This window comes from Oryx dammah, unplaced genomic scaffold (genome assembly GCF_014754425.2).
Source record: "Oryx dammah isolate SB20612 unplaced genomic scaffold, SCBI_Odam_1.1 HiC_scaffold_5, whole genome shotgun sequence".
NCBI lineage: Eukaryota > Metazoa > Chordata > Mammalia > Artiodactyla > Bovidae > Oryx > Oryx dammah.
This window is the reverse complement of record NW_024070189.1, coordinates 79623365-79646271: the sequence shown is the minus strand read 5'-3', so window position 1 is coordinate 79646271 and position 22907 is coordinate 79623365. Positions and strand designations below refer to the sequence as shown.

General features: G+C 36.6%; 1 protein-coding gene across 10 annotated transcripts in view; it reads right to left on the bottom strand.

Annotated features, from left to right (window-relative positions):
• The window catches only part of CSNK1G3 (casein kinase 1 gamma 3), a 96209-nt gene that overhangs the window by 15788 nt on the left and 57514 nt on the right, over positions 1-22907 (bottom strand). For 2 of the 10 annotated variants that reach the window (XM_040241723.1, XM_040241724.1), the window contains exons 10-12: positions 20436-20531; positions 10261-10367; positions 9726-9749 (exon numbers count right to left, since the gene is read on the bottom strand). In XM_040241723.1, coding sequence (XP_040097657.1) covers positions 9726-9749; positions 10261-10367; positions 20436-20531 — 227 coding nt within the window. Of the gene's footprint in view, positions 1-9721; positions 9750-10260; positions 10368-20435; positions 20532-22907 lie in introns of those variants that run through there. The other 8 variants (XM_040241728.1, XM_040241729.1, XM_040241732.1 and 5 more) reach the window with 6 other exon arrangements.

Genomic DNA, 22907 nt, shown 5'->3' with positions numbered 1-22907 from the left:
ACGGTTCACGTATTAGTGATTAATAAATCAGGACTCATCTCAATTGTCCTCGGCACTCTGTCTAAAACACTTTTTAGCATAAGACCACTCTGACAAGCTTGTTTAATTTTCCTCTCAGTACGTAGTACTAATCTTAATTTATTTATTTGCTTATCATCTACCTCCACATTCCCCTTCATGGATCATAGCCTTATCATGGTGAAAGGGCTTGTGAAAAGTTCTGACAAAATGTACATGGTCTGTGGTCTACTGGAAGAGGAAATTACAAACCGCTCCAGTATTCTTGCCGTGAAAACACCATGAACAGTATGAAAAGGCAAACACGTATGACCCTGGAAGATGAGCCCCCCAGGTCTGGAAGTGTCCAACATGCCACTGAGGAAGAGTGGTGGACAATTACTAATATCCCCCAAAACAACGAAGTACCTGGGCCATAGCGGAAGGACCCTCAGCTGTGAATGTGTCTGCTGGTGACAGTAAAGTCCGAGGCTGTAAAGAATACTGCCCAGGAACCTGACGTATTAGGTCCATGAATCTAGGTAAACTGGATGTGATCAAGCAGGAAATGGCAAGAGTGAACATCAACATCTTAGGAATCTGTGAACTAAAACATATGGGAATGGGCAACTTTAATTCAGATGACCACTATATCTACTACTGTGGGCAAGAATCCCTTAGAAGAAATGGAGTAGCCCACACAGTCAACAAAAGAGTCCAAAATACAGTACTTGGATGCAATCTCAGAAGCAACAGAATGACTTCAGCTCATTTCCAAGGCAAACCATTCAACAAGTAATCCAAGTCTATGCCTCAATCACCAATGCTGAAGAAGCTGAAGTTGAATGGTTCTACGAAGACCTCCAAGACCTTCTAGTACTAACACCAAAAAAGGATGTCATTTCATTACCAGGGATTGGAATACAAAAACAGGAATTCAAGAGATACCTGGGTTAACAGGCAAGTTTGGCCCTGGAGTACAAAACCAAACAGGGTAAAGGCTAACAGAGTTTTGTCAAGGGAACACACTGGTCATAACAAACACCCTCTTCCAGCAACACAAGAGATGACTCTACACATGGACATCACCAAATGGTCAATATCAAAATCAGACTGAAGATAGAGAAGCTCTATACAGTCAGCAAAAACAAGACCTGGAGCTGACTGTGGCTCAGATCATGAGCTCCTTATCGCAAAATTCAGGCTTAAATTGAAGTAGGGAAAACCACTAGAGCATTCAGATATGACCTAAATCAAATTTCTTATGATTATACAGTGGAAGTGACAAATAAATTCAAGGGATTAGATCTGGTAGACAGAGTACCTGAACAATTATGGATGGAGGTTTGTAACAAGGTATAAGAGGCAGTGACCAAAACCATCCCAAAGAAATGCGAGAAGGCAAAGAGACTGTCTGAGGAGGCTTTACAAATGTCTGAGGAAAGAAGAGAAGCAAAAGGTAGGGGAAAGAAAAGGAAAGATACCCAAATGAATGCAAAATTCCAGAGAATAACAAGGAGAGGTAAAAAGGCCTCCTGAAATGAACAAGGCAAAGAAATAGAGAAAAACAACAGAATGGGAAAAACTAGCAATCTCATCAAGAAAATTGGAGATATAAAGGAAATACTTCATGCCAAGGATGGGCACAATAAAGGACAGAAATTGCAAGGACCTAACAGAAACAGAAAAGATTAAGAAGAGGAGGCAGGAAGACAAAGAAGAATTATACAATAAATGTCTTAATGACCAGATAACCACAATGGTGTGGTCACTCACCTAGAACCATACAGCCTAGAGTGTGAAGTCAACTGGACCTTAGAAATCATTATTACAAACCAAACTAGTGGAGGTAATGGAATTCCAACTGAGCTATTTCAAATCCTAAAAGATGATGCTATGAAAGCACGGCATTCACTATGCCTGCAAATTTGGAAAACTCAGCAGTGGCCACAGGACTGGAAAAGGTCACTTTTCATTCCAATCCCAAAGAAGGGCAATGCCAAAGAGTGTTCAAACTACCATACAATCATGCTAATTTCACACGCTAGTAAGATAATGCTCAAAATCCTTCCAGCTAGGCTTCAGCAGTATGTGAACAGAGAACTCAGAGATTTACAAGCTGGGTTTAGAAAAGGTAGAGGAACCAGAGATCAAGTTGTCAACATTCGTTGGATCATAGGAAAAGCAAGAGATTTCTAAAAAAACCTCTACTTCTGCTACACTAAAGCCTTTAACTGTGTACATCACATAAACTGTGGAAAATTCTTAAAGAGATGAGAACACCAGACCACCTAACCTGTCTCCTGAGAGATGTGATTACGGGACAAGAAGCAAGAAATGGACATGGAACAATGGACTGCTTCACAATTGGGATGGGAGTACCTTGAGACTGTGCACTGTCACCTTGCTTATTCAACTTATACGCAGAGTACTTCTTGGGGAATGCCGGACTGGATGAATCACATGCAGGAATCAAGACTGCCAGGAGAAATGACAACAACCTTAGATATATAGATGACACCACTCTAAAGGCAGGCAGCGGAGAGAAACTAAGAAGCCTCTTGATGACAGTCAAAGAAGAGAGTGAAAAAGCTGCCTTAAAACTCAACATTAAAGAAGTTAAGATCATGGCATCCGGCCCCATCACTTCAAGGCAAACAGATGGAGGAAAAGTAGAAACAGTGACAGATTTTATTTTCTCGGGCTCCAAAATCACTGAAGACGGTGACTGCAACCACAAAATTAACATGCTTGCTCCTTGGAAGGAAAGCTATGACAAATCTAGACCGCATATGGTTTTTCCAGTAGTCATGTAAGGATCTAAGAGTTGGACCATAAAGAAGGTTGATGCTTTCAAATTGTGGTGCTACAGAAGATGCTTAAGAGTCCCTTGGACAGCAAGGAGATCAAACCAATCAATCTTAAAGGAAATCAACCTGCATATTCACTGGAAGGATGGATGCTAATGCTCCAGTACTTTGGCCACCTGATGAGAAAAGCTGACTCACTGGAAAAGAACCTGATGCTGGGCAAGAATGAAGGAAAACGGAGAAGAGAGTGGCAGAGGATGAGATGGTTAGATGGTATCACCAACTCAATGGACATGAATTTGAGTAACTCCAGGAGATAGTGAAGAACAGAAGACCCTAGTGTGCTGCAGTCAATGGGGTTTCAAAGAGTTCGAGATGACTTAGTGACTGAACAACAAAAACCTTAAATTTCCTAAGGTCCTGATCATGATACATTCCAAAAATGGGCACAAAGTTGGTACTTTTAATTTAATATCTACTGAATAAATGAAAATTTTGCCTCATAAATGCAACTGACTTCTAAAGTAAGAACCTGGTCAAAATCCTAAACCATGTTTTAAAGCCAAAGCTCTTATCCTTGGGTCACAAACTCTAGTGAAATATTACAAAATATAGATCTCAGTGCCCATGAAAACTTTTCTGGAGAGAAATGATCAATAAAGGAATTAAATTAATGAAGGAATCTGAATCACAAGAAGCACTGCTTTCCAGATGCAACTACCAGGCCAACTTCCTACATCTCCATTTCCAACGAGGCCTTGTCCTGGATGCAAGGAGCTGAGCACTAGAGACAGAGTGGACACCATGTCATCAATTTACATGAGAGCAGGCCAAATGCATGAAATGAAACCATATACTCTTAACTTGGTACATCTGAAGGGGGATATAGAGGGTAGTTATCAGAAACAGCAATTGTAATAATAGCAAAGATTTCAGGAATTACCACATATAGAAATTTTCACAGATGATGTGAGCAAGTTATTCTATCAGTAAGTCCAATTATTTGGTCTTAGAAAATAACTTATACTTTTAAAATTTTCAAAGACATCTTCTCTCCTGTTGTTCAGTGACTACTACATTTTCTTATCCATTCGTTCATACCTCATATGGAGTCTCCTCAGATCTAGACTGACAACTACCCTGGGAAAAGATTTAGGCTGAGCAGACATTTAAATCATGTTCCTGTCAATGATTCTGTTCTTTCTTGGCTCTTTCTTGATTATCCCTTGTGTGGTTCCAGTGAGCCAAAATGCTCTCCCAAGTCAGAGTCACGCTCCTGAGCAGATCATTCAGGGGCTAGCCTACAATCTTTGAAGCAACAACTTTACTCTTAAATCCTTTGGGAATAAACATTAAGTTCTATTTCTGATGAACACTGTTGCTTCACATACTGTTTACATAGGAAATAAGAAATTATAATGGGTCAAAGTCCTAAACTCTGTAGAAAACATAGATGGGAACAACCAAGATTTTGCTACAGACATCACACCACCAATTCCCCATTACTGACTGCCTTTTCCTTCTTGTAAAACATGGCTTGTCTTCCCGGATCTATGTCATAAACTTTCTTTTTTTTTTTTAATGTTTATTTTTTTCTTTTTTAATTTTTAATTTTACTTTATTTTACTTTACAATACTGTATTGGTTTTGCCATACACTGACATGAATCCACCACGGGTGTACATGAGTTCCCAATCCTGAACCCTCCTCCCACCTCCCACCCCATATCATCTCTCCGGATCATCCCTGTGCACCAGCCCCAAGCATCCTGTATCCTGTATCGAACATAGACTGGTGATTCGTTTCTTACATGATAGTATACATGTTTCAGTGCCATTCTCCCAAATCATCCCACCCTCTCCCTCTCCCTCAAGAGTCCAAAAGGCCGTTCTACACATCAGTGTCTCTTTTGCTGTCTCGCATACAGGGTTATCATTACCATCTTTCTAAATTCCATATATAGTGTCATAAACTTTCTTCTCAAAAGTCTACCCAGAAACTGAAGCACATTCCTCTGTATGGATCTGAACTTCTTATCTGCCCCTGTAATAAATCACTGGCTCATCGGTATCCAGTTGAGGGACTATTGGTACCTGCCAGACCCTCTGCACTTATTAGGACCCCAGAACCTAGCCTCTCCTCCTCTGGTTGAAGAGGATATAGGAAGTATTTTTCATGACATCTAAACTTTAATTCACTGCCAAAGGATTTTTTTCCCCTTAAAACTTATACTTGAAATGTAATTTCATTCCTCTAGGTTTCTCAATGATAAAAATGAGAAACTATTTAGTTAGACAAGTAGGGTTTAGATCAGAGAGCAAGACCATGCATGTAACCACGCTAACAAAGAAACTGCACCTTCAGTTTCTTCCTTTCCATCCCCATGCAGTAAGTATCTCAATAACTTTCACAATTTGCCCACTCTCTCATGCTGGTTTAGTTTATACCTTCCTGCCTCCATCACTGTTAAGAGCCTTTTAAGTGACTTTCATGTAAGACTCACCTATCTCCAATCTGCCATCCAAACTTCCCTCATCATAAATATGGCCATGCCCTTTCCTCTTAAATCTCAGCAATGGTTCTCCACTGTCCTAAGGCATCAGTTTTAAGAATTTGGTTCCAATGTATTTCTACTCTCCTCTCAGTCTCATCCTACATTAGGCTTCCTTTCCAGACAGCCTGTATCTTAGAAGGAAGGAAGGAAAAGAGGGCAGGAAGGAGGGAAGGGAGATTTCCTGAAGCCCAGGAAGTGACATAAGCCTCAAAACTGGCACCAAAATAATTTTCTTAAGGTTCAATCTGATTATACCATTTCTTGGCTTAAAACCCACAGTGCTTTCTTGTGCTAAGAAAGATAATGTCCAATTTTTTTTTTTAACCTTGTTACTAAAGCCTTTTGAGATTAGGCACTCAGCCTATCTCAGTTCCCATTAATACAATCACACTCTACTTGCATGGGTCACTACTCAAACTTACCCATATTTTCCTTGCTTCACATTGTTACACAATCTCTTCTCTCTGACCCTCATTCCCCTTTTCAAATCATACTCATCTTTGAACTTTGGCAAATGTATCCTCACCCACAAAGACCTCTATGATCTTTAGCTGGAAATGCATACCCAGTCTCTGAACTCCATGGTGTTAACCCTATAACACCTTGTTTTAGATCAGTGATTCTCAATCCTGGTTATTCCTTAGAATCAGCTTAAAAGCATTTTAAAAATACTGGCAACCAGACCCCACCACCACTGAGAATGAACAGCCTAAGTAGTGGCATATTTTTAAAACTGCCCAGATGACTGTGATATCAAGCCAGGTTTGAGAACTACTCTACATGAAAGTCTCTGGTGTACTTACTACTTTCTCTAATGGAACAACAGAGTCCTGACTTATCTTCATAATCATTGTATCACCATACACACAACTACTATTCAGTAAATGACAGAAAATGGGGGGTGGGGGTGGCGCAGAGAAACAGAGAAACAAAGGAAAAAAGATGAATTCATAATACTTCAAAACTCAGTAACTAAACTTGAAGCCTTAGTCTCCTAAATTCCTGGAAAAAATGATGTGGGTCCTGTCATTTGTATCACCTGTTTTAAAAAATTCTCCACTGCAGTTAAAAAAAAAAGGGGGGGGAAGGCAAAATCTCATTACTATTGAAGGAGCCACTTTGTCTTGGGGGAAGAGATTATTTTCCATCATTTGGAAATCATACATTTACGTAAACTTGAGATTCTAAAATATTTGTTGTAGAATACATTTCAGTTTATGAGATGGGGTAAGAAAGACCTCTGCCAATCACAGGTAAGAAGAAAAGAAGGAAGTAGCAAACAGATTCTGAAAAAGAACTCTAGGCCGGTCCCTAGCTACCCAGAAAATTGTGGAAAAGAGGAGAGAAGCATTAGACCCAACTTTGGAAAAGAAATTATGCTCACATTTCTTAATCACAGACTAAGAGGGTATAAGGAATGCAATAATGAGGCTGTAGGAACATTAGAGTAACCTTGATCAAAGACAGGACAAAATGTTGTGTGTTCAAAAAGAATTTCCAACTAATGAACAGTTTGGGAAGTTCTGAGAATTTCTGTAACCCATCTAGAATAAAGCTACACTGAATTCATGGATTGCTATCTATTTTTCTAAAGAAACTGCTGTGCTGCTAAGCTAAGTCGCTTCAGTCGTGTCTGACTCTGTGCGACCCCACAGATGGCAGCCTGCCAGGCTCCCCCATCCCTGGGATTCTCCAGGCAAGAACACTGGAGTGGGTTGCCATTATATCTGAAAACTGCTGTATTCAGATATAATTCACATACCATTAAATTCACCTTTTTAAAGCATATAATACAATGTTTTTTTAATATAGTCAAGGGGTTTTTCAGCTCTCACCACTATCTAACTTCAAAATGCTTTCTTCACTCCATAAAGAAACCAAATAACCTATCAGCAGTCACTCCTCTATTCCTCTTCTCTGTTCCAGGCATTCACTGTCTATTTTCTGTCTCTGTATATTTGCTTATTCTGGACATTTTATGTAAATGGACATTATAATGTGTAGCCTTTTATGTCTGGTTTATGTCACATTGCATCATGTTTTCAATTTTATTTTTTTTATATTGTCAACTTATAGTACATCGCATGGATACATTACATTATGCAGTCAATTATTTCGTAATAATTTACTGAGGCTTTAGGGATTTACAATAAAAAGGCCTTGTTTTTAAGAAATCCTGATAGCTCAGTTGGTAAAGAATCCACCTGCAATGCAGGAGACCCCGGCTGTTCGATTCCTGGGTCGGGAAGATCCCCTGGAGAAGGGATAGGCTACTCACTCCAGTATTCTTGAGCTTCCCTTGCGGCTCAGCTGGTGAAGAGCCTGCAACGTGGGAGACCTGGGTTTGATCCCTGAGTAGAGAAGATCCCCTGGAGAAGGCAAAGGCTGCCCACTCTGGTATTCTGGCCTGGAGAATTCCAAGGACTGTATAGCCCATGGGCTCACAGAGTCGGACACGGCTGAGCAACTTCCACTTGCACTTCAAGAAGTTTTAAAAGGTGGGAGATAGATAAAGAGAATAACATATCAATGACAGACTTAAGAAACTAATGGAACACAGAATTCAGAATGGAAAATGAGGCTGGGAAAGACAGATCAGAGCAACCATGAAGGGCCTGGTGCCATGCCAAGTGATCTGGACTTGCTGTTCTATGCAAAAGAGAACCTCTCTTCAGAAAGAGTCTCCCCCCGCTCCCCCAGCCACTTCCTTTTTTCTTATCTTCCAACACCTACAGATAGAAACCCAAACCATAAACATACACGCTGACACCCATCTCAACTAAATAAATTACTACCCATTCTTCAAAGCCCCCTCCACAAAGCATTCTCTGATCATCCTGTCAAACAACTCTACTGGGACCTTTTTCACAATATTTATCATACACTGATAAATGCTAATACAGCTGCAATTATCCCTGCTGAAGAGTGAGTTTCATAAAAGCAAGGATAGTATCATTATTTCTGAAATCCAAGCAGTGTAAACACTGAATGAATACATGGAAAAAATGCAATAGATTTGGTGGAAAATAGATCTCTAGGAGGATGAGAACGCAGAATGGCCAGTTTCGGTGAGGAATCTGGGTGTGGAAGTAAAAACAGAGAATGTTGATGGAAGCAGCACAAGCCTGGGAAGATGAACGAGGTCACTGGCAGCAAAGAGAGAAACAGAAGGGGTGATAATGGCAAGTGAGTACCTGCCAGGCCATGTGCCAGACAAAATACCAGTGCTTTAGTACATTTAATTTTTTCAACAGCCTATAAGGTAGATATTATTAGCCTCATTTTACAGGAAAAGAAGCCTGAAGAAGGAAACAGTGGCAGAAGTAGGTTTCTACAAATTACGTTTATTTGCAAAGGCCATGTGCAAAGGCTATCTGCCTTATGTCACCCCCTTTTATAACTGTGCTTGGGATTGCACCAGCACGTATAACTGTTTTTTACTTTTGACATAAAAATACAGCAGTATGTAGCTGACTGATTATATCCTGAAATCCACCAAAACTAAGTCACACTGACTATGAATAAATTCCAGTCAAACTGGTTAAAGGGACACTTGCTCAATACTCTCTTAAACAGAAATATCCACAAAAGTTTCCTCATCTTGCAGTCAATAAATGAGCATTGTCTTAAAAATTATATAAGGTTCCTTTTAGACATGAGTAGAATGTTACACAATTTACTAATCTAAACAACTCTCATTATTTACCCCAAGGCTAACTTAAAATTTGTCCTAAAATCGAGGGAAGCATTTTAAACAGAGCATTATAACTAAAGGCAAGTGTCAATAAATAGTTTAAATTCAGTATTACTGCAACAAATAAGAATATTGTTTTTCATAATATCTGTGTTTAGCAGTTACTATTTAGATGAGGATTTTTCATAACACTCTCTTACTATAGTTTATCACGAAATTTAATAATGCATAGTATGTGTATTTAACAGCAATATAATTAGCAAGTGAAGTACTGGTTTAGTGATATTATTCCTAGGTGTATTTAACAATTACAAATAGGAAAAAAAGTTTAACTCAAAAACTTGCCTCTTTTAAAAGCGAATAATGCATTGTGTTACAAAACAAATGCATAAGCACAAGCAAGACTGGTATATCATCTACTCAATAAAAAGTGCCCCCAAATGTTTCATCTATGTCACTTGAAACAAAAAAGCTGCAGCAGGCAAAAGAGCTCCTCAATTATTTCTTGCTTTTCAGAGTTAATGTAAATGATATTAAAGACTTTCGTATGACTTTTACCAATTATAATTTCTAGGTTGAAAAGTTTGTTTTTAAAGACACGAACTGGTGCTAAATCTTTGAGATTATAGTCAACGGAGCTATTTCTGCCTGCCTACACTTGAGAACTCACCACATGTTCAACACTTTCTGGCAGCTAAACACAAAAAAAATAGAAGGAAAAAGAGAAAGAGAGAGATATCATCAGAAACTGCCCACACTGAAATTATCACATTGTTTTCATGCTTAATTTTTTTCCAAGCAGAGTTATAATTTTAACAAAAAACAACTAATTTAAAACTAGTATTAATACATGCAGCATACCACAAAATTAATATTTTTATGTTTACAGAAAAAAATATGCCTCTAAAGTATAGCAGTAATTTTTATGCACCAACATTCCTAAAACTAATAAGCTAAAAACATGCTGTTAATTCTAAATAAGAATTTGAGCACAGTTCTTAAATAACTATTTTTGTATTATTAAAACGTTTACTGAAATATCACTATTTAAAACTTACTGGTTAAAACAATTAAATATACCAATTTGTTTTGCATGCACTTATTCCTTGAAAAAAATTTCCTTAAATAATTGCACATGACTATAAGTTTCAAACATGCACAGTTTAAGGAAAAAAGTGACTAAATCAAGCAAGACCAATACATACTTGGTTTCATCCATCACCTCTACTTCTGTAGGGGCTGTGATGGGTGCATTTGAACGTCCTGCAGTAGGGTCATCTGTGTTTAATTCTCCATTTGTAGAACTTACAACCTGCAAAAAAGAAAAAGAAAAAAAAAATATATATATATATATACACACACACAAAGTAATGTTTACAATGATAAACATAATTAAAGTATTTAAATTAGAAAGTTAATATGAAGACCACAAAACAATTAGTATGTAGTTGTTCATAACTAAATATACTAACAGGTCTACATTATAGATAAAGTCATTCGACACTTGCTTTTCAACTTACTTCCTGGTCATCTTGAAATTTCTGTCCTGTCTGCTGTCCTCTGGTTTTTAAAGCTAATGCAATCAGTTCCCTTTTGGGTACCCAGCTCCTTTGATACTTTGTTACATCATGAATCATTTGCTTTGGAAACTTTAATATTGTTCTTCCAACAAATCCTCCCTTTCAGTCGGTAATCATGCTCAGGTGTCACCCTCATTTTTGTCCATTCATTCACCCAGTTTTTCAAGCCCTAAGTCTAGGCATCACTGTGATTCCTCTCTTTGACATAAACCATCAGCAGATTATGTTAAATCCTCCCTGACACAAACCCCAAACCTAACTGGGTCCTCCCCACTCTTAAGACTACTAGAACCACAGTCCAAAGCACCATTATTTCTTGAATGAAGAAGAGCAAAAACAGATCAACTGGTCAGCTTTTATTTATATCTACCCCATTAATGGATTGTCCACACAACAAACAAGATGTTCCTTTAAGATGTAAATTAGGTAACATAACTCTTTGCTTAAAACTCTTATAATGTCAACTTTATGGTTTCATTTGAAATAAAGATATATATTCTTTACTCCAATTTACAAAGCCCCACAAGATCTCAATCCTGTCTACCCCTTTGATCTCATAGCACTTTCCCTTTGTTCACTAGCCTCCATCCAACATCAAGCTTATTTCTACCTAAGGCCTTGGCATTATCTTTTCTCACTCCCTAATTCTCTTCTTGCTTACTGGCTGTCTTCTTGTCTTTCAGATTCTCAGAGAACAGGATTTTTTTCAACATATAATCTAGAACTTTTGTGCAGAAACACTCTTACATGTTATACTTCATTTGTAATTCTTTGTATAGCATTTATCAATAGTGATGTTTTTCTGACTGACTGACTGATGAGTTTCTTAATACCCACCCCAAACTTTATTAAAATTAAGCTCCATAACAGCAAGAGCCTTCTGTTATTTCCTGAGAGATCTCCTCTATGTGGCACAAAAAAGGCACTCAATAAATATTTGTTGGAATAAATGAATATATGCATGCATGTATGAAAGCTTGAAGCAAGATAAAAATCATAACACTCCCAAATTCTCTTGGTCCAACAAAGTCTCTCTACTGTCCTATCTCTTGTTTTCCTCTAAACTTAATTAAAAAAAACAATCATCTTAATTTACCACTTATATTTTTATAAAATTCGCTATTTATTCCTTAACTCCCCCCCAATGTATACTCTGACCCTATATCAGAACTCAAATTGAAGTTGTTCTTGAAGGTTACCAACAGTTCCTAAAAAGTATGTTAGTAGTCTTTGCTCAGTCTTCATTTGCCTGTACATCTCTCTATCACTTGGCACCAGCTAATGACTTTGAAGTGAGATAGAGCTAGATTCAAAACCTAGTTCTACCACTTACCATTTATGTGACTCTGGGAAGACACCTTACCTTGCTAAACCTCAGTATTCTCAACTATGAAATTGGAAACAGAAGTTATCTGTTTAATAAGGTTGATATGAATAGGAAATAAATATATAAAATACAGTCACTGGCATATAGTAAGAGTTCAATAAATGGTGGCCATCATTATTACCATCAGTCTAACCTAAAGAACGGCTTCAACTATTACCTTTACAAAAAGGATTCCCCAAGCCTAACCACTCACCTACATGGTTAGTTAGCTAGATCAAGTTTGGCACCTCGTTATTTCTAAAACCAAATTTATCATATTCCTTCTTAAATCTGTTATGTTTCCTATAGTTCCTACTTTTACTAAAGCCCTACCCACTTCCCAGACCTCCAGGCTCAAAACTCTCAAAATCATTTTTGATGCTTTCTCTACGTGATCTCTTTATGATGTAACAAAAGTCTAAGTATCAGAGTTGACAGGTAACTAGTAGACTTAACACTTCCATTTACAGAGACCAGTATTCCTAAAACTTAAATTCCAGGCTTCCGTGGTGGCTCAGTGGTAAAGAATGCACCTGCCAAAGCAGGAGATATGGGTCCAGTCCTTGATCCCAGGAAAATCCCACATGCTGTTGAGCAACTAATCCCATGCACCACAACTCTTCAGTCTGTGCTCTAGAGCCTGGGAGCTGCAACTACTGAGCCCATGTGTTGCAACCACTGAAGCTCAGGCACCCTGGAGCCCATACTGAGCAACAAGACAAGCCACCTCGCTCACACCACAACTGGAGTAGCCACTGCACACTGCAACTAGATAAAAGCCTGCGTACCAACAAAGACCCAGCACAGCCAAAAATACTAGATAAAATTATATATGAAAAGTTTAAGTTCTAAAAGGCAACAACACGCCAAGCACTCTTCTAGGAACTTGGAATACCAGAATAAACAATACAGAAAAACATCTCTGTCCTTGTAGACGTAATAGTCGGTGTAGAGAAATAGGCCCTCTCCCCCCAACTCAAGGAAGATAACCAGAAATCAATCAATGTATCTAGACTAGGTCATGATTTATACAAGTTCCACTTCCTATAGCCTATATGGAACAAGTACTTAAGAAATGAGCACTGCATTTGCTCCTGCAGCTGAAAACACAAAGCTGCCTTGATCCTCTTTAGAGGCAATTCAACGGGAGGAATATTCCTAAGTCACCCTCTCAGCTTCTGGGGCACCTGCTTCCTCCTTTCTGTCATACTTTGAGCTCTGTGGTACTGTGCCAATTTTCTCTTTCTGAAAATGTGAAAAGATACTTATTTGTTCTCATTACTGAATATAATTGGCTTCTTTATTTTTAAAATGTCAGAGCCTCTACCTTGAACTGGAAAGAAGCTAAAAAGCAGAATTGGTACCCCACACTTTTCTATTCTCCATCACTTTTAACTAGCAGAGTGCATGTAGTAGATAACTAACAGTTCAATGAACTATTTCCGCTTTTATTTCCTTAACATGATAGTCAACAGGTTTCTCCCCCACCCTTTTTTGTTCAATGGCCCTACATAGTTGGAAGGACACTCCTTACCCCATCAACTTATAGGCAATTCCTTTGATGTGTCTTCCCCTTCTTAAGCAGCATAAATGAAAATTTGAAACTCCAGTATTCTAAATTTCCATGCAACAGCACCTATACATGCATTATAATTATATAATCTGATTTACTTCATTTCATATAATTTCATTACAAAGTTATATCAGACTTCAATAAATTTTATTTTAGTGAAATGTTTCAAATTTCATTCTACGTGGTTGATCAGAATCAGATTAAAAAGAAATTAACATCTGACTTTATAAAAATTTTAATGTAATTTTTCCTGGGCTCCTCAGATTCCCTAACCCTCTGCGTAAAAGCCAACAGCCCAGGGTCAGAACACAATCAATGTGGTAACAAGAGTTCTGTTAAGCTGACCTACTTAACAGCAATGACCTAAGAGTGAATCAGGCATTAAAAGTGTTTCCGAAAACGAGTGGTCTTTTCTAAACAGATTTTACAAGAAGAAACAAAGACATGATATTATAAACAATGCATCAATATTTTCTTGGAAACCAAAGGCAAAGGATCAAACAAACAAAAATTATTTTTGTAAGCCAAATTTTGAGGAATGATTCCACTTAGGTGACATTTCTAGAAGGATAATTCAAACTAGAACATAAGAATCTTTGCAATATTAGTGTTTATCAGGATAATTTCTTCAGAGGATGAGATGGTTGGATGGCATCACCAACTCCATGCACATGAGTTTGAGCAAACTCCAGGAGATAGTGGAGGATAGAGGAGCCTGGCGTGCTGCAGTCCATGGGGTTGCAAAGAGTCAGACGTCACAGAGCAACTAAACAACAACAAATCTAAAAATCACAAATGCTTTGAGGTTTGACATTTCAAAAGAAAATTCAGCTATTTTATAGGATTTTTGTTGTTGCTGTTCTTGTTCTTAAAGAAATTTTCACTGTTATTCCCACTTGATAAGAAACTTAGCATAATTCTCATTTTAAGAGGTTTTAAAAAAAGGTAACTAGGCTACAGTTTCACTCTCACAATATCAGAGTTAAATGGGAGGTGGTGGGCAAAAAGCCTGTAGCTAAGCGAGGGCGAAAAATAATGGTTCATTAACGCCTGCCTGCCCCATCTAATTCCAAAGAAATCATTATCATAGACGAGTACAAAGACAAGTACTGAAGGATGTTAAAATGCCAATTAATTTACTTTCTGAATAGAATGAATTCAAATTCATTATAATACTATCTTCCTAATTTCTATTTGAAGTTTTGTGAGCATGTTATCAAATGCTCAGTAGAGGTACACTATATTAATGAAATAAATATTCATCTAGTCAAAAAATATATTAGAAATACTAAAAAAAAACATATTTTACTTAAGACACTCAGCTTTTTCTAGAGGCATCTATAAGAAAGCACACTAGTAAATGAGATATGGTTAAAAGAGTAATTTTCAAAGAGTTTACTAGACCTGTACTAGGGTTCAACATGACTGTATGAAACCAGCTTTCTAACATATTCTAAAAGCTATAGAAATATAATTAATATTCCAACTGATGACCCAAAGGCCCAGTGACTTTCTCAGTGACTTTCAACAAAGAGAAACCAAAATGGATTCTCTATTAGATCTCTGAGTGATCTAATATTCACTTAGACTTAACAGCACTCTATTCTTTGAGTATTCCAGTCTTACAAGATGTTACTGCAAATGATACTGGGAAAGTGTTAAATTCCTTAACATGAGATATCTGTTTTTCTTTCATTTCCTGGTGACTCAGAAAATAAAGAATCTGCATGCAATGCGGTAAACCCGGGATCAATCCCTGGGTCAGGAAGATCCCCTAGAGAAGGGAATGGCAGCCCACTTCAGTATTCTTGCCTGGAGAATCCCATGGACAGAGGAGACTGGCAGGCTATAGTCAATGGGGTCGCAAAGAGTCAGACATGACTGAGCGACTTCACTCTCAATGTTCAGACTACCAGCCCTTTGCTGCAAAACTCCTATATATCATATCCTAGCTCTCCCCTCCCCTCCTCAAAGCAGTTCTTAGAGTTACTTAAGATACTGCCTCCAGGCTTGACGTCCTGAAAATTCCCACTCAATAAAACATAACTCTCAACTTTTAGATTGTGAATATATTTTTCAGTCAACAAAATCCCAACCATTCCAAAAGTCTCCTGCCTCTTGTTTTGGGTAGAGCAAGCTCAGTTTACACTATATTCTCTTCCCTACTATAGTAGCTATTAAAATCTTTCTTTACTGCCAGAAAAGAAAAAAAAAAGAGTATCAAAACAAATGTGTAATGCTGATTTATCCCAATTGTAACTCAACAAGGGATTTCCTAAACTAAAATTTAAAAAAAAGAACGAGAAATTATTTATGTAATAAAGGCATGTAACTTCTCTCATTCTACAAACCTCTCTTTTCCAGACTTTAGTACCCCCCCAAAAAAATAAAAGAGATGACTGTTGTAGTTACTCAATTTTTTTTTCCTTGTTAGGACCTCAGTATTTTCAAAAATTTGAAAAAGAAAACTAAAACTGATTATCTGAAATGTTTTGAAAAGGCCTGCATTAACAATTAGCATAAAGGAGAACTGACTCAGATATCACATCTATTACTCCTGACTTTTAACCACATATGTTTTATCATTTCAAGATATGTTTGTCTGATTCTTTTTGTTATCATCACCTGTATCTGCATTTCTGAAGTGATAACAACTAAAATATCAGACTGCTTATTATAACAATTAATATTATTCTTTCATTTCATCAACAGTGCCTGGCTGTAAAACACATCTGCACCACTTGCGATTCTGCCCTTTCTCCCCAGTGTCACATGGTTCCTTACATGAAAAAAGAAAGGCTGGACAAGCAGAGGAGCTTTCCAACAGTCAGAAGGTATGCCACGCCAAGTAAAATAGTTCTCTGAGTAGTGCCCTTAACAGCCGTCTTCTTCCCTCTGCTTGCCATGACCTCTCAGCTTTTACAGATCAGATGTTTAGTTAGCATAGAGCTCCATGAACTGTGTTACAGTGAAAAGTTCAACACAGTGGAATTAGAGACTAGTACTATCTGCTGCCAGTGGTGCATTTTAAAACCTCATTCTGGAAATCCTGATTTGCCAGGTAGAAACCTATCAAAAAGGATAATTTGACCCCTCCCCTTCCCTCAACTCTCATACCCAATTAAATTGTATCTTCTATCTTTTAAGTCCTTTTGTTTCTCTTCATCTCCACTATCCATCATCTCTCAACTGTGGACTTTTGAGAGTTGTGGCCCCGCCTTAGACTTGTCTCCCTTCCATCTGGTCTCAAAAGTATCTCTGTAAATGCTAATCAAGTTACTTCTAATTCTCTTTATGCCTACCCAATACCCTTAGACCAAAACCCAAATTTAATAACAAAACTTTCAGGTCCTTCACAATTCCCCTCCTGTCTGCCTGTCAGCCTCATTTCTCAAAACACAATAGCTTGATACAACCGCATTTAATTCCTCAATCTGTCTCTCTCTCCACAATCTTACACACAGTTCTCTCTGCCTGTACACTCCTCTCTTAACCCCTTCTACCTTCTTCAAATGCTAAGTGCTACTGATTCTTTACTTTGAAAACACGTAAAAAAATAGAGTATAAATACTATTTTTTTCAGGAAACTTGAACTTGCTAAATCCAAGTTAGGCACTTTTCCTACATATTCTCATAGCACCCTGTACTTTCTCCACTTATCATGCCACCTGTTTATTAGCTCTTTCCATTAACTGAAAGCTACATGGGGACAGACGCTGTATCTGTTATTCTCTCCTTTATTCAAAGAACCTACTAGCATAGTGCCAAGCACCTGGTAGACATTTATATATATTTGCTGTATAATGAATAGGCAAAAAACTGAAAGCGGTAGGTCTAGGCTTCTCAACCATATTTATTATCAGTGATTCTCAGAGGAGCAGCGGGGGACACACTTGTACCCCTAGGAAATTTTTCAAATCACATACAAGCCAAGAACAGATTGAAAATACAGACTTCACGATATCTGAATATTATTCTTAACCTCTTAAGTGGGGAAAGTTAATCAAATAGGTGGCATTATCCTTCTGATGAGTAAATTAACTGAAGAGACAGAATAAAATTAGATAAACCCCATTTCACAACGCATTCTTTTGGCTACATCTCTATACTTCACTTTTCAGAGAAGTATAGTCAATATTAATACTAGTCAAGCTTCTTAATTTGTCAAAGCAATAGATGATTCTACTATTTAGTACTTCTTTAGCCCTAGACTCTATGCTAAATACTTTTTTAAAAAGTTCTCACAAAACCATGAATAAAGCTATCATTAATATCCCCATGTTATGATGAATAATCTAAGGCATGAAATTTGAAATTATGCTGCTAACCACAAATAAATCAACTTGGTAACCTATACATCTGACCTATAATATATATATAATAATTCTGAAAAAATAAGGAGTTCAAATAGAGACTCCAAGGGGCATATGTGAAATAGTGAGTGAGGATTTTTCTATAGGTCGAAAAGGCAAGAGGTGTTCATATACCAGATAGCAATCTACTTATTTTGTAAATGTATTTCCTGAAAACTATTTGATGATACGCCTTTAGTATTGGTTGAGGAAAACTTCTTAATTGCCATGTAAGATCTTTGTCACTCAGTCGTGTCCAACTCTTGGCGACCCCATGGACAGTCCATGGAATTCTTCAGGCCAGAATACTGGAGTGGGTAGCTGTTCCCTTCTCCAGGGGATCTTCCCAACCCAGGGATCAAACCCAGGTCTCCCACACCTTGCAAAGCCAGTGACTGAAACTTTGTCCAACAGGTGGTTTAACAACCATGGAACAAAGAACCTCAAGGCAAATTCTTCTCATACTGTGTATTAGTAAAAACTCTTTCTCTTTATATCTTCCCTTTATCAAATGATGAGAATGAAAACAACACACTGCTTTCCCTTCTTCTTTCATTCAAAGTAAAATATACTATTCAATTATTGGAATAATCATATTAGCTCAGATTAAGACACCATTACTTCCTCTCACTATTATTAATTTTTAAACTACCACTTCATTAGTCCAATTATGCCAGTGTCGTAACTTTCCAAATTTTAAATTATACATAAATTCAACATTTTGGGATGGAGCAAGACTCATGCATGATCTTACTATGCTGCTAGCAAATTTTCCATGACAGTAAAACTACCTTAATGTTCATCACATCAAGTTAATTCAGGAAGTAACTGAAAAATAGTGTAAAAATTTTTACTCACTTATGTATTTACCAGAATAGTAAAGTGATCACCTACTAAACTTTATAATGAAGTCAGACGCAATCTTTATAAGGCAGAAAAGTTTTAAAGAGACGAGAAATAAGCAGATATAAAATATATCTTTGAGAATATGTGAAAAAATAGAATAAAATACTGGAATGATTAGCCAACAATGAAACTCATTCACCCTTTGACAGTACAAAGAGATCCCATGAGTCATCTTTGGGAATTCCGCAAAGTGGAAAAGAAAAAACTATTGATAAATTTGCAGCATTGGTACAGAAGTGGGAGGAAAGCTTTCTAACAGTATCTTGTTATAGATTTCCCTGAACCCTGAGCAAGACACGTGCTATAAAAACATACAACACTTAGAAACACGTAAATGTATACAGATACATACACAATCCAGCTTGTGTTTATGCAAATTAAACATAAATTCCTCAATTAACTTTTCCAATGATATGAATTTAGATCACAAAAAAGTTTTACCTCTCAGGCTCCCTTGCCTCTGAATCCCTCACTCCAAAATTTGACAGCACTATTCAAATTCTTCTGTTAATACATGACTGAAAGTTCCACAGACTACAAAATTCTATAAAAGTTGGTTTCACAATTTAAACTACCTCTAAAAGCTAAAGGTGGGAAAAACATGATAACTCATAAGATTTAATTAAGAATTGGCTTTTTCAGAGTTCAAATCAAGACAGAATAAAATCCAAGCATAGATTCAGATTAATATATATGAAGAAAAATATAAATTTGGTAAAATATAACAAAAAATTGTTAAAGTCAAAGTATGTGGAGAAAAAAAATCAAAAATAGGTTTCAGACTGAAATAGATTGAGAGAACACTTCTCATCTCAATTACTTTAAGCCAGCATTCAAATTATCTTAAACTGACATTTTTAAAAGAAATAAGAGACTCAGTAATCTCTTCCTGTTTTTATAATACATATAAAAGATTAAAATTTAGGGGGACATTTAAGGGAATAATATAGTAGTTATCTCTAAATGTATAGAAAAGGGGGGGAAAGGAACACATCAAAAAACTAAGGGACAACTTTAAATTTTTATAAATATCCAGAAAATAGAGGGAAATGTTTTATAAATATCTGTCTTTGAAATTATTTTCTCCATGATTTACTTTATCCAAATAAAACAAAATATGTCATTGTAAAACTGGGGTCATGCTTATTTGACCAATTAATCAGAAAATACATTCTAAGGACTGAGAATGAAAATGCTAGATAACTGCTTAAATAAGTTTAAAGGAAGCAAAATAATGAAAGGATAAGATATAAAAATGTTCTATTACTTAAAGCATTAAAAAAGACTGAGCTTATTACTGGACAAAAAAGTTTAACAGATAGTTCAATAATATATTTTGTTTTTCTAACCTGTTCTGAGTACAACTTACTTAAATACTGTTGCATGTGCTTGCAAAAATGAACAAAGGCAAAATCTTAGTATCCCTTAGGTGGTCTTGCTAGACCATGTTAATTTTTCTTTTTTGGTTAAATTCAAAGGAATAGAATTATGGAGAGTTCAGCAACAAGTCGTTCATTAGGATAAGAAATCATGCCATGAGTTCCAAAAAGGGTTAGTTGTATAAATCTGGGAAATAATCACTCATGCAAAAATCAGAAAATACCTGTACCGAGCCACCATGTCTGTCTGCTGCAAGGTGAGCTCTCAAATGATGGGGATTTGCCTGCTGGGAGTCCCAAGCTGCCCTGTGGTCTGTCGACTGCCATTTATTTAATGCATGTGGCATGCATGGAAGAAGAGAAACCCAAAATGTTAAACATCGCATCCTAATAATATAGAAAACAAATGTATAAAAGGAAATTTTTAAAACCCTTACTATTCTGAGTCACAGATGCAGTTATCTTTGCATAGTGAATGTGGAGAGATTTCAATGAAAATGCTACAATTATGTAATGATCAACCACAAAAGTAAAATAGCACCACAGAATTTTAGAAGTGAAAGGACTTTAGATATCATAGACTCCACTCTCTAATTTTATAAATAAAGTTAACAAAAACTAGAGAGGTAAAAATAACGTGGTCAAGAAAACACTCCATAAACCATGAAATGTTCTAAAAAGCCATCCACTATATTTTCTTACAGTAGAGGTCCCCACTGGTTTTCTGATAAGAAAACTACTTCCAGCAACGTTTTTTTAAAAAAAAACAACATTGCTTAAATAGCCACACTTAAGGTCTCAGAAAACTTAAAAAATTTTCTCTTCTTGCTTAGTACCCTGTTTCTGACTGTGAGGATAATACAAGAAAACAGAAAAGTTCCTTGAAAACTAAGAACTGCTATACAGAATACCAAGAGGATATGACAAACAAATTTTTTAAGTGACAATCTTTCATATATGAATCCCTTTGCTTTCTTCATCTATTTTTTTCATCTGGTTCAAATTAAGAGACCTATTTCCATGAAACAGGCTGATAATTCCTGAAGATTTTAGATGACCTGGCAAGCCTGTTATGGCAATAACCACAAACTAAATAATAGTTTACTAAAAGAATTGAGTAACGGCTTAATAGGGAGCAATTTCTATGTGTCAGGACAATGTGGACAGTACTAATATGGGGGAAGGAATACAATATTTAAGTTTCTATCACATGTTTGGTTCTGCGTTGGCTGCTTTATATGTGTCATCTCATTTTTGAGGCAGAAAGTATTATCCTCATTTTCCTGATGAAGACACCAAGACTTTAAATACTTCTCTCATATCACCAAAGTAGCAAATAGTACACCTGGGATTCAAACTGAGAGCCTACTATTTTCCCAATATTACTACCTAGCTCATTACCACAATTACATTATGTTCTAAAGACTTCAGGGCTCTTTTCTTTCTTTTTCAACTAAAGTAAGGAAAATCTTGCCACAAAGAGTCAAGTACACTGGGCTATATGCAGACTAAGAATATCAGTAGCCAGAGTAACCTTTTAGAAGAGATGTTAAAATCAAGTAAACACAAAGAATAAATGTTCTGGCACTAAGCTTCCTAAATTAAATTGTACGATACAAAACTACATATTCTGTGGCAAAAAATATGTCATCAAAACAATTATGACAATTCTAACGTCCCTTCACTAAATCCTCCAAATTTACCACCAGAATTCAGCTGACTTGTAGGTTAAAGTGAAATAAATTAGATGAGACCATGGGACAGCAGGCGACATTTGGGAATCATGGACCTTTTAAGAAAACACCAAAAGCTATGCAACCTCTCCTCAAAATAAACATTTGCATCCACCCAACATTTCCTGTAAAATTTCAGGATCCCCTGAACTTTAACCATTGACTCTAAGTTAAAACTGTTTATCTGGGGATATTACAAAGGTTTCAGACATTTAAAGAACTAGACTTTCTTCTTTGGGGATTATGAACTGTGGGTTTATCACACAAGCTGTTTAGTGCAGCACAGATAGTTAAGAAATTTTTTTCTAGATATACAATGTTTCTATCATGATAAGAATCTACATATCTAGGTTGCAAATTCAATATATAAGCTATCTTAAAGGATTTCCTGAAAAAAAAAATTTGACTCCCTACATTTATTGCAAGGACTACATCAATGAAATATGGTTCCCACCCTCAGTGAGCTAGCAATGAGCTAGCAAGACATATCTGAAACAGACAGAAAGTTAAAACTTTAAAATATTTAAATTTATTTCAAGAATAATTTAATTCAACAATAAAAGAAGAGTTTCATTTATTGCAATACCTAATAGCTCAAGTAGAGATCCTCACAGAACATGAATTACTGGTCTTGTTCCACATACATTTGAGAAATTAACTGGTTTATAAAACACATACTCCAAGTCTTCACTTCTCCCATTTCTTTCTATATACAGCATCTTATCAGAGTACTCAAGCTATCAATGTCTCTTAATTTATACTGGAAGTAATTTACATATAAGACCCTTTACTGCCCTGTTTTTCTAAGGCAAAATTATAAAACTAATCTTTTTTAAACTGTGTATACTTTAAAGCAGAAAATTCTAAATACTTCCTAAATGTAGCATTTTATTTGACTATGATCTTTAGTAAGTTGTGTTTCTTCTTTGCTGTCATTTTTTTAACGCTCACCTCAACCCTGAT